This window comes from Phocoena phocoena, chromosome 19 (genome assembly GCF_963924675.1).
Source record: "Phocoena phocoena chromosome 19, mPhoPho1.1, whole genome shotgun sequence".
NCBI lineage: Eukaryota > Metazoa > Chordata > Mammalia > Artiodactyla > Phocoenidae > Phocoena > Phocoena phocoena.
The window spans coordinates 8,191,756-8,207,461 of NC_089237.1; the positions used below are offsets into that span (position 1 = coordinate 8,191,756).

Below are 15,706 nucleotides of genomic sequence, written 5' to 3' on the forward strand. Positions count from 1 at the left end.
AGTTAACATATTAATCTGCCAACACCCATTCATCATTGGTTTTCATATCAGCGGAGAGCAGGGTGATGAGGTAATGGAACGTGGGACAGGTGAATTTTGATGAGGAACGAGCAGGAAAAACTGAACAAGAGTCACAGCTGGTGAGAAATGGCTCAGAAGGGGCTGGGAGGTGGGCTAGGCGGGCAGCAAAGGGGCTGAGGGCCGGGGGCCTAGTTGGACCAGGCAGGGACTGGATGGACCAGAATAAAGGTTTTGTCTTGTGGAAAGACCCTCAGGGTCATCCATGTCATTTTACATGTGGCCTGAGGCCTTGGGCTCTTCCCAGCCTGGGTCTTCCATCTGTGCCTGGCCAAGCTGGTCTGGCAAGTGCCCTTCCTGACTGAGCAGCATCTTCAGACCCAGGCCTGGCTCTGGGAGCTGCCGTGCCTCGGGTGCTCACAGGGGCTGCTGACCCCTCTCTGCGGTGGCAAACGCCTCTCCAGAGTCAAGAAGTGGAGGGAGGGTGGGGTGGGGGTGAAGGGGGGCTGTGCATGCTTTACAGAGTTGGAAGGTGCATTAGTGAACGTCGGTCACTCTCATTTCATAGCAGAGAGACCGAGGCCCGGGAGTCCCCCTGACTCTCAGGCATCAGCCACTGGTCAATGGAGGGTCTGAAACTAGAACCCAGACCCCCAGGGCGCGCCATTGCTTCTGGGATCAGTGGAAGAGCCTCAGTGTCACAGGCCGAGTTTGAAATCAGAAAGCAAAGGGGAGCTGCTGCAGTTTCTGTTCAGAGAGGGCCAGAGGATGGGCGAAGTCTGCAAAGCGAAATCACTGTGGGTGTGAAGGGGCCATTGCAGAAGCCCACTGTGGCGGCAGAGGCAGCGGCGGCGACCGGAGGGAGGGCCCTGGCACCGGGCGGAAGCGGGGATCGACTCCCAGCGCCGACCTCCTCTGTGCTCTGCAGGAGCCGAAGCAGGCCTCGGCCCTCAGAGCTGGTGGCACCCGGGATGCTTCCGAAATCCAGCCCGCCGCCCGCCCCCCGCCCCCCGCGCCCCGCCCCGGACCGGGAGAACGCACTGTTGGGCCGCAGCCACGAGGTGGCACCAGCGCGCCGAGGAAGCGCGGCGGCCGCTCCTGGGCCGCCCCAGCCGCTGCTCGGCCGCCTCCTCCAAGGAAACAATGCGGCGCCTCCGGGCGTAACGCAGCGCTGGGCCGGACGCCGGACACCCGAGCGCGGGCAGACTAGCCAGCGGGAGGCAGGGCGGGCGCGGGGCGCCCTTGCCCGGAGCCATGGGCGCAGCGCGGCGCGGGGCCCGGGAGCGGCGCGGCCCGGAGGCGCGAGGGGCCGGGGCGCGGGCCCGGGGCCGCCTCTAGCTGGCACCGAGGGCGCGGGCCCGGGGATGAGGGCGACCGCGGCGGGGAGCCCGTCTGCGCGCCGCGGCGCCGTCCCGCCCAGAGAGCGAGCCCGAGCAGGCAGACGCGTGGCCGGCGGTCTGGGGGCGCGCCGCCTCCCGGCCCCCAGAATGTGAAGCGGGGAGGGCAGAGACGCAGAGACGGCCCGGCCGGGCGCTCTCGCCGCCCTCCGGCAGCCGCGCCGCGCTCCCCTTCCCCTGCCCGCCGAGGCCGCGCCGACCCCGCGGGCCACGGCCCGGGCAGCGAAGCCGCTGAGCCCCCGCGTCGCTCGGACCCGGCTTCGGCCCGCAGCGGGTTCGTGGCTCGGACGTGGTAGGAGCAGGGCCCGGGACGGTGCGTCCGGCCTCGGCCGCGGCTCCTCGCCCAGACAAGTTTGAACAATGATCACAGTCAACCCTGATGGGAAGATAATGGTCAGAAGATGCCTGGTCACCCTGAGACCCTTTCGGTAAAGTTGTTTCCCGGTTGGCGTGGGGAGGTCTTTTTCTCCAAGGGGGCGTGGGTTGGGGTGGGCGAGGTCAGCCCCTGCGAGAGTGTCTGTCCCAAGGCTGCCTGTCCCGTTAGCAGAGGGGGCGGTTTGTGCTTCGGCCCTCGGTGGTGGCTAGTGGGGCTGGGAAAGGGATGGAGCTGGGGTTCCGGTTCGGGTGGGGAGGGTGTGTAACTCTGGGACGGGTGCCGAGTTTGGTCTAGGTTGGAGAGGACTCAGGGTGTGAAGGTGGGAATGGGGGCAGAAGTCACCGATGTTGTGGTCCTGGACCCTGGAAGTCGCCCCAGCCAGGGTGCCCCTTCCCTGCCCCTCCGGTCCTTCCCCACGTCGCGGACGGCCCAACCCCCGCGGCAAAGTTAGCGCTCTGGGCGGGGCGGTACCCCCACCTGGCGGGCCAGTGGAGCCCTGAGTCGGCCCGCTGCTCACCCCCTCTGCCTGTCCCACCCCCTCTGACGCCGCCTTCTGCGCGCACTCCTCTCCGCGGGTTGCGGGCCTCTGTCCAACGGGAGGGTCCCCGAGATTGCGGCAAGGACCCCCTGTGATGGGAATTCGATCCCCGATCGCGGGCCTTGGAGAGGCTGGGGCAGGGGCGGCGCTGTGGGGCGGAAGGGCGACGAGAGCGTGGAGGCGGGATGGAAGCGGAGACCGACCCCCCCCACCCCAACCTCGGCGGTCAAGGCCAGGCAGGGCTACGGCCGTCGGGGTCTGCCTGGGTTCTGCTAGTCCCACCCCAGGGGCCCCTAGAGCCCGGCGGTTCCGGGGCAGCTCCCGCTCCTCCCAAGCGCCATCGGAGCCGGGCCTGCAGCCGGGGCTGGGGAGGGGCGCTAAGCGATGGGTGCCCAGCGGAGTCAGGATGCCACCTCGCCCAGGGGCTGAGCGGCGGAGGGCGCCGAGGGGGCGGCGGGGCCCGGGGCGGGGGTGGGCCGCACTCGGGATGCGGCCACAGGTGGGGTCCGGGCGCGGGAGGGAGCCCGCGAAGGCAGGAGCTGTACGGGCAGAGATGCCCGAAGTTTGGGGGTCGGGAGGGGCCAGATCTGAGGCCCTTCCCTCCAGACTTGAGGCGGAGACCCGGCCCCTCCCATGCCCCCCGCTGGTTTTCCTTCTAATGGAAAGACCGTGGCTCACGTGGCTCCCGCCCCGCCATTGCCTCCAGCTATTGGATCCTCCGGCGTAGGGTGCAGAGTTGAGGAGACAACCTTTAGGACGGCAGGGGTCAAGCTGGACCACCAATGTCCAGAGGATTCGGGACGACCGCAGAGCTGGGGGTCCCCAGAATAGAGCCTTGGGCAGGTGATTGGGGGTGTCAGGAGCCCCCACGCCCTAAAGTTCCCATGGGAAGCAGGTGGGAAGCTAGCATCTCTGGAAAGGGCCTTGTTCCTCCGGGGGAATCCTCAAATCCCTAGCCCAACCCAGACCGTCCTCAGCCCTGTCTGTCCCACCCAGTGTTGGCCCCTCCCTCCAGGCCGTGGGAAGCCCAGCCTCTGACCCCAGCTTGGCTGGACATTTCCCGGCACAATTGGAGGCAGCGGCTGGCGCCAGCACCACGGACAGCGCCAGCTCCCTAGCGCTCCTTCCCTTTGGGTCCTGCCCCTGCGGCTCTTTCAGGCTCTTTTCTGAAAGCAGGATGCAGAGGTGGGGTTGCATAGGTTCCCTCCCCACCCCCAGGTTATGTAACTTCCTCTCAGGGTATCCCTAGGCTTCCCAGAGACCCACAGCCACCAGTGAAGTCTTCAAGTCCCCTTCAGATGCGGGGTGTGTGTGTGGGGGGTTTACTACCTCCAACCGTATCAGCCCTACTTGTTAATCCTCAAGGGCAGCTGGGAGCCCTATTCCCAGTGGTTTTCACAGAGCCTCCGGCAGGGTCCTTATTCTATAATTGCTTCTGGAATGTTGCTTGAATGGATACATGGGTGGACAAAACCGTTTTAACTTGAATCTACTGTAAATAGCCCCAGGATTGGGTCTGGCAGAGAGAGATGCAGATGAGGTGTTTTGGGGCTTCAGGTTCTGGGCTAAAGGCCTAGATACCTTCCTCACAGCAGGTTTTTGGACGCTGGCAGCTCAGGTCCCCAGCTCTAAATACAAGTACCCCATAGCTGGGGAAGGGGAGAGGGAGTGGGGGGCGAGAAACTTGGAGAAACCCATCCTAGTCCTCAGGCTGGGGGGACAAACCGCTGATTTCCCCCAGGATCTTCCTGGATGTGTGACCACCCTCCCCCTACATGGTCCTTCTGGCTGTTGTAGCCTGAGACCAGCCTGACTTCATCTTGGGGATCCCAGGGCTAGAGTTCCACCCCCAGGCTTGATAGAATTCAGTGAGGGGTCCCTGGGAGGTGAGGGAGCAGTGTTCCTTGTGCCATCTGCTGGGGGAAGCTCCCAGTGCCATATCTGCTTTTGGGTTCTGCCCCCCCACCCCCCACCCCCCCCCCCCCCGCTCTGACTTAATCTCTAACAGCTTCCTTTAAGTATGGGTTGGGAATTTTGTTGTGCTTTTATTTTCTGCTACAATTATGTGTTTTCTTTAATGAATCAAATTTTAATTAAATACTGCACTGCCAGTTTCAAATAATGAAGATTAAAATGCGTAAACAAGTCTTTCATAGAGATACAAACAAATGTGGGGTTTGAGGATGGAGGTGGAGGTGGGAAGGCTGGAGGTCTCCGGCATGATTTGGGGGGCCCCCCACGGTGAGCCTGGCTCCACCAGAGATGGGGTTCCTCACCCTGACCTGGGGGGGCTCCCCTTTCAGCTCTGCCTCGGGTAGATTCAAAATCCCAGAACAGCCTCCACCTCTGCTTCCCTAAGGCTGTGCTGGCCCAGAATCTAGTATGGAAGCAGCAGGAGCCTGGGGCCAGACTTGAGGGCGGGTTCCCTGCTGTCCCCCTGGGGATACCTTAGTTCTTGGCACTTGGGATGTAATCAAAAACTATGTGTTGAAGTATAGACAGTCGTGTTTTGGCCAACTCCCCTGACCACTGTGACGGCACATACTTGTATGACACCCCGTGCACAGGTGTTGGCTTACTCTGAGCCGTGGTGTAATCTACCGTGTGCCTGCCTGGTGAAGATGTGGATAGGGGGAGTCTGCACACAGAAGGCAGCCACAGGACCCTGCCCTTCTAGATCTTACCATCTGGTAGTGATGGGAGCCCTTCCCCACCCCCTGCCCTGAACATGACAAGGATGTGTTCAAGCTGGTTGCGGCAGCAAGGCCTGTGTGTACACAAGTGCTGATCAGGGCCCAGGTGATTGATGGGCTCCAGGTGGGTTTTGTCTGGACCAATTACTTGCCCTCTGGCTGGCATCAGGTCCTGCCGTTTCCATCGCAACCAGCTGTTCATGAACTTGAGCGTGTGTCAGGGTTACCTGGAGCTTATTAGGATGCATTGCTTATCCCGCCCCCAGAGTGTGTGATTCCGTAAGCCTGGGGCTAGGGCCCAAGAATGAGCATTTTTTTTTTTTTTTTTTTTTTTTTTTTGCGGTATGCGGGCCTCTCACTGCTGTGGCCTCTCCCGTTGCGGAGCACAGGCTCCGGACGCGCAGGCTCAGTGGCCATGGCTCACGAGCCCAGCCGCTCCGCGGCACGTGGGATCCTCCCGGACCGGGGCACGAACCCGTGTCCCCTGCATCGGCAGGCGGACTCTCAACCACTGCGCCACCAGGGAAGCCCCGAATGAGCATTTCTGACATGTCCAAGGTGATGCTGATGCAGCTGATCTGGGGACCACACGTTGAGGACCTCTGCTGTCAATGAGCCAGCTTCCGTCTGGAGACTAGAACCTGCCCAACCTTATACCTTAAGGATGCCTCACTGTCCTGCATGGTTTTGCATGTGGCCACTTCCTTGTAGTCCAGCTCTCTTTATCCTGTGTGATGGGAGACCTACTGGTCTGGGAGCTCAACCCCCTGGTCTTTTATCCCTCCATCCATCCATCCCTTCCTCACTCATTCATTCGTAGGGAGCCCTTACAGGATAGGGGTGCGTGTGCTGACCTAACCCTGACCTGCCCTATTGTCTCTGCAGGCTTTTTGTCCTGGGCATTGGCTTCTTCTCACTCTGCTTCCTGATGACGTCTCTGGGAGGCCAGTTCTCAGCCCGGCGCCCGGGGGACTCCCCCTTCACTGTCCGCACAGAAGGTATGTTGGTGGGGAAAGGGGAGTCCGAAAGGGTTGCAGGGGTTGGGGGGTCAGAGGACAGGGAAGCCTTTGAGCCTAACGCTGCAAGAGGCTTTCTGGGGCTCTGTCTTGGGCGTCTGGCCACCTCGTTGGTGGCTGTGTGAATGGTGGGGGCCTTGCACCCTGCTTTGGCTCTTGTCCTGGCTGTGGTAATCAGGCTTCCGCTGGTCTAACCTCTCAGGCCAGGAGGGGCCTTTGAGCCGGGGTCTCCCAGGCATCAGAAGAGGCTGCCTGTGTTGCTTCTCTAGTGGGGTGGTTTGAGGTTTCTGGATATGACACCTGTCTCTCTGAGATACACATATTCTGTACCTTCGGCCCAGGCACAGGAGAGAGGGCAGGACTGCCGTGGGCTCACGGGTCTTATCTCCAGGCTCTCTGGTCCTTCATTCTTGCCCACGTGATGCTTACAAGGCAGTGGAATGGAGGTTCAGAGCATGGGCTGTGGGGACCAGATGGACCTGGTTTGTACCCTGGTTCATCATTTACTAGCTGTGTGCCATTGGCCACATCACTTAACTCACCTTCAGAGAAGGAAAGCAGTGACCGTTTTCAGGGGTTGGATTAAATGGGCTCACGTGGCGTGGGGGTGTGATAGGGTGGTGGCCTGGGAGACCTCCTCCTGAAGGTGGGTCCCGCTCCCCCCTCATCCTACTCAAGGAAGAATGGAGAACAGTTCAGAACTGCTCAGTGTGTCATGGGGGCTCTCCCAGTAACCGTGGGAAGGAGACACATAGTGGGGAAACTGGGGCAAAGGGGGTTTCTGGAACTGTTCAGGGGGCTGCTTTGTGGGCTCTCCCCTGCCCCTCTGGGAAAGTCTCCGTTTGAAGTCCACCTTCTCAAACCCCCAGGCCTCATCCGGCTCCCCTGTTCCCAGCAACGGATAAACCCTCCCGTAGGATGCGTTGTGATCTAGGGTCGGTGCTCCGAGGGGCACTTACTCTGCCATCTGGTGTCTCCTTAGATTCATGCCTTTGGTTTAACATGCACTTCTTTAAATTTGCAACAGCTCCCAGCAGGAATTTCACATTTATTAGACATTCTAGCCTGAATGTAAATGAATCTATCCCCTCTCTGACCCACAGAGATCCCTCGGTCTCTCGGAGCCTCCGTTTTCTCCTCTGGTAAACGGGGCTAACAACACCCTCTTCCCCGGGATTGTCATGAGGGGGTGTGAAGATAACATATATGAAGGGTCTGGAGCAGCTTCTGGCAAATACTGTGAGCTCTGTAAACATTTACTGGATGTGGTGAGTCTGAGACGGGGGCATTGCCGGAAAGAATGTTTAGGGAAAAGAGGACCAAGGAGATACTGAGGTCTCTACGTGGGAGACTCCTGAGGATGTGGGGGGCGGGCTGTGAAGGTGCACTTGAGGGGTAGCTTGGGGAGGTGGAGAGTAGGGGAAGGGGTATAGGGAGCGATGCTCAGGCTACCTGGGTGCCGTCCCTAGCAAGGGGGCGTGTCTGTCTGGGTGGGCTGCTGCAGGGGGCTTGGGCAAGCTGACCTTCAGCAAGGTCAGGGCCCCAGCAGGTGGGAGTCAGGGACTGGGGGAGGAGGGGTGTATGGCTGGGCTCTGGTTCTTCCGTTCATCTGCCTGGGGTGGGGGATGGGGGTCCCATCCTGGCAGGGGGTGGGCCCAGTGCCCAGAGGACTGGGGGCTTGTGGGCGTCCTGCCGTGCCCTGCACTGTGCAGTTTGCCTGGCAGAGGGAGAAAGGGTCCAACTCCAATCTAGATGTTGTGTCTAAGGGGTGGGCAGAGCCATAGAGGGCAGAGGACTTGTCCAGGGTCATGCAGTTAGACTAGAGGCGTGTGTGTGTGTGTGTGTGTGTGCGCGTGTGTGCGTACATGCGCACACGTACACGTGGTTAAGCTTCCTATCGGAGTATAGTATCCAGAAACGGAACCCATCCATGCACCAGCAACCTGGATCAAGAAACAGTGTGATCCATCCCCAGAAGTGCCCCCGGCCTCCTTCCACTCACTACTTCCCCGAGGACTCCAGGACCCTGACTTCTAATAGCACAGAGGACTGTTGCCTGGTTCTCTGACTTTATGAGAATGGAATCATACGGCAGGTGTTCCATTGTGTGCCCCCCTTTCTCTCGAGAGTACATTTGTGAGATTCATCCGTCTCGTGCTGTGCGTTTGCAGACGTTTGTTTTCACTGCTCCACAGCATCCATTGTGTAGATACATCACGATATATTTATCCACTCTACCCCGGGGCGGACATTGGGCTATTTCCAATTTGGGGCACTTGTGAATTGTGCTGCTGTGAACATTCCGGCACACGTCTGTGGTGGACACATATGGGCATTTCTGTTGGGTGCACCTGGGGGTGGAGTTGCCGGGTCTCCTGTGTGTTGTGACATTAGTTCTCAGACCAAGTGTTTTCAAGTCTTTTCACACCTCCCAGGCCCCTGTGCTGGAAGCTTCGTGCCTGGAATATGGAAGTAAAGGCCATGAGGAGGAACTAGACAGGGAGGGAGCCCTCTGAGAACCCCTGGGAACTGACCCCAATTCGGTTCACATCCCAGGTCCCGTTGTCCCCTCAATTTTTTTCATGCCCTTGGATTAAGTGGATTTGCTTGGACAGACCCAAGGCAGAGACTTGGAAAAGCCCTAAGTTGACTTTGTGGGCTTAGAATCCTGGTCCTGTAAGAGATGACCCCCCAAATGAGAACCCCACCCTGGACCTGGGGTGGCCCTGCGGACAACCTAGGAGGTGCCAGCACTTCTACCCAGGAGCCGCCCAGGGAAGGATGGGGTTGGAAGTGGGGGGCGGTTGGGAAGGGGTCTGGGGAGCGATACTGGAGGTCACAGTGGGGGGTTGGATGTTGGATAATGTTTGTTCTGGGGGTCTGTGAAACCCCAAGGCAGAAGCAGGAGAAGAAAACCCACTAAGGGTTAGAAAAACGATTTAGAAAGAAAAATCCTCCATTGGTCAATAAAACTGTCTGAGCACAAATAGGGAGATAACCTCTCCTCTCCTTGCCTGTCCAGCCTGTGAAGACGTGGACGTGGCTGGGGCGGGAGGGGCCGGGTGAAGGGTTTTCTCTGAAAAGCGGAGCGCCTGCCACAGCCTCTTACGGACTGTGGTCTCCCTGGGGAGGCTCTGGTTTCCCCTGTGGGCCAGTTCCTATTTTGTGTTAAAGTTCTCTAGTTTGGGGATAAAAATGTGACAGACATCTCATTCTATATTCTGCACAGTCATCTTAAGATTTAGGGGAGCAGTAGCCCAAGCAGAGAATCATAACTGGATGGAGGGCTAAGCCTAATTCCCTCGTGCCGCAGTTGGGCCCCGCTTGGGCCTTGGGGGAGGATTTTTTTTTTATATGCTCCCTCTGCAGTCCTCCCTCCCCACCCCAGTCCCTCCTCCTTGTCTCCTGCCTCTGCTTTCCTGCTCTTGTCCTAAGAGGAACTTGCTTCGCTCCTAACTAGAGGGGACTCGAACTTATGTCTGACGCCTCCCTCCTGGGGTCGCCGCAGATCCCGCAGAGCCTGTGTGGCGGTTCCTGGCTCTCTGTCCTGTCTTGAAGTAGAGGTCAGAGGCCGTCTCCGGGGAGAGGGCTGCAGGCCACAGGTCCTTGCTTCAGCTGCTTGTGTCCACCCTGAGGTTCCCCCGTGGACTGGCCCTGCCAGGCGTCCCGGACCCTGGCCAGCCTTGGAACCTGGGGAATATCAGAGACGTAGTTCCTTGCTCTGGCTCTGGCCCTGGATCTCGGTGCTAATGGGGCTTTTCTTCTCAGAGGCTGGCAGTGGATGGGTGAGCCAGGGCCTGCCCTTGTCTCCCACGCTGCCCAGAGCTCCCGTGGCCTCAGCTGGTTTCCGCGTTGGCCGTGTGCAGAGACAAGTGTGCACACTCCTTCAGCTGTGCAAACAGCAGCTCACAGCCCCCTCTCAAGTGCCTGGGAGGTCTCTTCTGTCTGGCACGGTGGGGGCTCCTTCAGTTTCCAGGAACCAGTGGGAACGGGTGGCGGGTGGGGACAAGAAAGGGGACAGGGGCAGAGAGGAGAGAGAAACAGAGAGCATGTCTGAGGAGGGGACGGGGCCTCGGTGGGTGATAAAGCACCCCTGTCGATATATGTGAGGACCATTTGTATCTCTCAGCATCCCAGCTTTCCTTATTTATATGGAAATATGGAGGGAACCTGTGTGACTTCTGAGATGTGTCACTGGGGCCTCACATTAAATATGTTTCAGTTTAGCCGCCGCTGAGAGCGGTGAGGTGACTCAGGGCAGGTACGTCAGGAACCCGCTCTGCCGATAGCCCTGGCCGGCGGTGGCATCCAGGGGGCACACCACGTGGCCGAGCGGCTGGAGTGGCTGTGTGTAGCCTGCTTCCCTCCCGGGAGCCACCCCCTGCCTCGTCCAGGGCAGAAAATGTGCCTAGTGTCCTGGGGCTCCTCAGGAAGTGACGGGGGTGGGGGGGTTGGTGGGGGGCTGTCTCTTGAGGTCTCAGGAGCTCCTGGAGTCCTGTACCATCTGCAGACAATGGGAGTGGCCCCCGAACCCCAGGTGCTGGGAGGGTATCTTCGTCCAGTCTGATGGAGGTGGCCTTACAGACCCATCTGAGGTCTGTCTCCTTAGCCCCAGCCTATAAGCCCTCTGGTCTTCTGGGGTCCCTCTTTCTGTTGACTTTTTTTTTTTTTTTTTTTCCTTTTTGGCCACACCATGTGGCATGCGGGATCTTAATTCCACGACCAGAGATCAAACCCATGCCCCCTGCAGTGGAAGCTCAGAGTCCTAACCACTGGACCGCCAGGGAATTCCCTCTGTTGACATTCTTAAAGAATTGGCTTCGTCCCTTGTATGAAGGGCACTCCAGAACCCCCAGATATCTCCAAATACTCTAGGGGGCTTATGTTTCCCTGGTCACCTCTTGCTCTGATCCCCTGCTTCTACTGAATTATCCTACTGGATGTCTCCCCTCCTGCCTCCTCTGTGTCCCCTACACTGACCTAGTGGGAAGGACACACCTTCCTCCCTAAACCCTCCACAGGGGTGGGGGGATTTGGGGTGGGGTTTGGACCACTGCTCAGCACAGCAAACAGATGACAATTCTCTTTTATCCCTGCCTTTCGCAGCCCCCCCCCCCCCCAACGCTTCCCCACGGGTCATCTCTATGGCAGCGGAGCTTCCCCCATCCTGCTTAGCCCCTCTGGGTCGTTGTCCTGCCCCCTGCCCATGTCCTCAGGCCTTGTCCTCTCTCCTGGTCCCCTAGGCTGGGCTGGGAAACTCCAGTCTTCCTGGCTGAATACGCAGCGTCATTTAGGTTTCTCTCTGTCTCATTGCTCCTGGCATCTAGATGAAGCTCTGGCCCACCCAGGGCTTTAGCAAAACAAAACAGAGCTCTCTCGCTAAGGAGATTCTGACGGCTTTTATAGGAACACTTCTTTCCTTTTCTATTACCCTGATCTCTGGGGGCAATTAGGGGAAGAGCAGAAACAAGGGTCCCAGGCTGTAGACCACGGTGGGGGCGGGGGGAGACGGACGCTGAGGCCCAGAGAAGGACAGTGGCATGCCCCTTCCCCCATCTAGTTGGGGCAGAGCAGGTCTGGAGTCAAGGCTTCCTGGGCCACAGTGCTGCCCCCAGGCTCTGTCTGGCTCTTGGGGCCGCTGTAGCTCTAGGCCAGATCTTGCAGTTATTGGCTCCATCAGCTATTTTGAAGTTTTTGAAATGAGATGGGGTTGGGAGTGGGGGTGGGGTATGGTTGTCAGTGAGATCTTGGGAGGGGCACGGACAGTGAGCTCGGAGGGGAAGAGGAAGCTTGGGATGAGCCCGGAGAGAGGACAGCCGTGTGACAGGGCAGGTGCCAGGCCTGAGGCATTGTGGGAACGCAGCGCCACCCCAGGAGCAGTGATGTGCCTCAGCTCTGCTAGAGTGCTACGTCTCAGGTTCCAGCTGCCGCCCAGGCTCCGTGGTCCAGTTGGGCCTGAGTGCGTGGCTGGGGGGCCTCTCAGGCTCTGGCCTGAGAATGTTCCCAGCCATGGCCTCACTCTCCGTTCTTCATCCCACTCCTTTGGGGAAGGGGCCACCCCAGCCTGAGCTGTGAGCGATCAGGGCAGCCCAGTGAGGCCGGCCAGGCTGTGCACTGCACAATTCCAGGACATCCCTCAGGTGGCCCACAACATGAGCGGCTCCCCTGGGGCTGTGCAAAGGGCTGTCAGGACAAATCATCTGATGGGCTCGTATTTCTCTAGCTGAAATGAAGGGAACTCCCTTCTTGTTTTACTCTGTGCTCCAAGCACTGGTTGAAAGCAAGGTATTGCGTTTGAATGATGGGCTTTGGGGGTCGTCCTCAAGGTGAGAGTGATTTAAAAGAGTCATCTGTTGTCCCCAGCTCTGTGGAGTTGAAAGAGAGAAGGAGCTATTTGTATCTTGCTCTTTGATTGACTAACCGATTGAGGCCAAGTGAGTCGGGAGAGGCCGAGTGGTGGGAGAGACCTCAGTTTTGCTTCATTTAACACTATGGTGAAATTTCCTGATCCCAACGGAAAAATCCATCCAGTTTTCTGAGGGGAAAGTGGGAAGACCATTAGCTCTTTCAGCTACTCGGGTGGGAGGGGTTGGAGACAGTTTCTTTCCTTCCTTCCTTCTGAAGCCCAGTTTCTCCAGTTCCCAACCCCACCCTGTGTCTGTCCTCCGCTTCCTCTGCTCTCCCCACCCTTGGCCCCCAGCCCCCCATTCATGCCCATCCATTTCTTTGGAGCCAGAGATCCAGGCTCTCTGAGGAACCTGCAACTCCTCCCTGCTCTGGATTGGATGCTTGGCTGGGTTCCCCCCGCCGAGCTCCCCATGGCTTCCCATCTGACCTCAGGTGGGCTCAGCTGGCAGGGGAGCCCAGCCAGGAGGCGACTTGGTGTGAGAAAGCGGTGGCAGTCACTGGAACGGGCCTGGTGCCAGGGGACATGGGAACAAGCAAAGCAGAAATGTCACAAGCAGCCCTGGTGACGTGCAGCCTCTCTAGGCCCCCGTCCTTGGCTCAGTCCCAGGCATGGAGCAGAGGAGACCGGCCCCCTCCTGCCCCCCCTCCCCACTTCTCTCCCCGTCTCTGCCTCTGGTCCTCAGTGGCCAGCCGTGGTCTCTCCTGCCCCGCTCCTGGCACCTTGACATTGGGTTGCAGACAGGGCCTGGTGTTACTGCCTTGGGTTTGGGACACTGAGGCTGAGAGCAGTATGACGACTCCCTTGGTCATATGGCCATGCAGGGGGTGCTGGCAGAGGCAGGTGAGAGGCCAGGTGTCCACCGTAGCCCCTCTGAGTCCGCTGGGCCCTGACCCTTTCCTTTCCTGAGAAGCAGATGCTGTTGGTGCCCACGTCCTCAGCCCTCACGATTCCTGTCACATGCTGGAGACGGCGCTGCCACCCCACGGCAGGTGGAAAGTACCAGAACATGGCCGTCCTTGGGAGCAGCCCTTAAGCGGTGACTGGCGGGAGGTGGTGTGCACATGCCTGGCCCCCTCGCCCCCTGGGGGAGAACTCTGAGGCTGGTTCTACACCTGCTGGTTTCCCCAGGTTGATGACATGCCCTCTCTGGGCTGCCTCCTTGTCCCTGGGTCACCTCCCCACTTCCCTTCACCTCCCAAATAACGACTTGCCCTCAAACCCTTGTCTCAGGGTCTGATTCTGGGGAGCCCCACCCAAGGCAGCCTCTGACACCCCCGCCCCTCCAGCAGCCTGGGGAGTCCCTGGGAGCATCTGCGTCCCCATGGATTCAGCTCATTAATTAAGAGTGACTCAGAGCTTGGCCCCTGGGGTTTGCAGGCAGCCCGGTTGGGGTTTGCAGTGTCTGGAACCGAGCACCTACGGATGGTTTGGAGGGGCTGCTTAAAACCTTCACAAAATTTAATTAAAAAGGAAGGCAAGGGCTGCTCTCCCACACTGGCACGGGCGATGCTAATGCTCGGGAGTGATTAGTAAGGAAATTGTGGAAAGTCTCGGGCTGGTTAATGGAATCTTGGTTGAAGCACCTCGTTTTCATTTAATTTTATTCTTCACAAGGTCTCCCGGCCCCTCAACCCTGGAGTTGATATCTGGGGAACCCAAAGACCGGGTTGAGAGTCAGGACAAATTCACAGTGGTTTTTCTAGGGTGGTGTCTGGGGGAGTGGGTGGGGATGGGAGGTGGCTGGGGCCCCGAACCCCTTGAACACGGGCTCCCAGCCTGTGCATCCGAGCCACGTGAAGAGCAAGCAGAATGCAGGGTCCTGGGCCCCATGCCCTAGAGATCTGAATTGGCAGATCTAGACAGCGAGGGCCCAGGAATCTGGACTTTAACAGCCTGGCCAGGAGATTCAGGTGCGGGTGGACGGTTGACCACACTTTTAGAAACCCTGGTTTACAGGTTCTGTCTGGAACTTGCTGTTAGGGGGTTTTGGGGTTCCTGTCCCACTACTGGGCCTTCCCTGTCTTCTCACAGACTTGAGATTATGTCTAAAGCCAGATTTTGCTGGTGACAAAAACTGAGGCCCAGAGAGGTTAAAAGGTCATCCCAATGTCACACAGCTGGTAGGGAGCAGGGTGGGCCCAGGCCTCTCTGGATTCCTGTCCTGCAGGTGTAGGGGGTGGGGCAGGCTCACTCTCCTGACCCCTCCCCTTCCCGAGAAGATGCGGGTGGGGCTGGGATCTGAGCCACCCCGCCAGACACCAGGTGGTCTCAGGTGGCCTCTGGGCTGCTTGGGCTGTGCCTGACTGCACCCACACTCTTCCTGCAGTGATGGGTGGGCCGGAGTCCCGCGGTGTCCTCCGCAAGATGAGTGACCTGTTGGAGCTGATGGTGAAGCGCATGGACACGCTGGCCAGACTGGAGAACAGCAGCGAGCTGTACCGGGCTGCCAGCGACAGGCACTTCCCTGTGGACAGGTGAGGGGGCCCCCGGGAGGGAGAGAGGCACCCCACTGTGTGCTGGGCTGGGGATTCGGCTTCAAAATGCATTTTATACACACACACACACACACACACACACAATGCATAGTGTGTGGTTTTTATAAATCTTCCCTAAGTGGCTTCCCATTGTACATATGTTGCCCCTGCTTTTTTCACTCATGGTGGTGATTTTGAGCTCTGTCCATGTCGATGGGCATGTGTGGGTATGCACTTGGTTGTGATGGCCATAGTGATCACCTGTCCTCCTCCCGTGGACATGGGCCGTCTTTTTATTTATTTATTTATTAATTTTTGGCTGCATTGGGTCTTTGTTGCTGCGTGCAGGCTTTTTCTTTAGTTGCAGCAAGCAGGGGCTACTCTTTGTGTTGCGGTGCACGGGCTTCTCATTGCAGTGGCTTCTTGTCGTGGAGCATGGGCTCTAGGCGCGTGGGTTCAGTAGTTGTGGCACACGGGCTTAGTTGCTCCGCAGCATGTGAGATCTTCCCAGGCCAGGGCTCGAACCCATGTCCCCTGCGTTGGCAGGCAGATTCTTAACCACTGCACCACCAGGGAAGCCCCGACACGGGCCATCTTTGCAAGCAGGATTTCCTGGTTTATTCATTCTAAATATTACCCCCACTGAGGCCAGAATGTGCAAAGTTCCCCAGGGTTTTGTGCTGCAGCCCCACGTGCCTCTGTGTAGCCCCAGGAACCCAGGTGGTGCACCTTAAGTGTCGAGTTCTCCTGAATCCCAGAGAATGAGGGGACGTGAGGTCAGGGCC

The 15,706-nt window shown here is 58.8% G+C and overlaps 1 protein-coding gene across 2 annotated transcripts in view; it reads left to right on the forward strand.

Annotated features, from left to right (window-relative positions):
* Positions 1-1,775: 1,775 nt before the first annotated feature.
* MGAT5B (alpha-1,6-mannosylglycoprotein 6-beta-N-acetylglucosaminyltransferase B) overlaps positions 1,776-15,706 on the forward strand; it is a 67,196-nt gene continuing 53,265 nt past the window's right edge. For both annotated transcript variants that reach the window (XM_065896967.1, XM_065896968.1), the window contains exons 1-3: positions 1,776-1,843; positions 5,908-6,020; positions 14,774-14,921. In XM_065896967.1, the coding sequence (XP_065753039.1) occupies positions 1,776-1,843; positions 5,908-6,020; positions 14,774-14,921 (329 nt within the window). The remainder of the gene's footprint in view (positions 1,844-5,907; positions 6,021-14,773; positions 14,922-15,706) is intronic.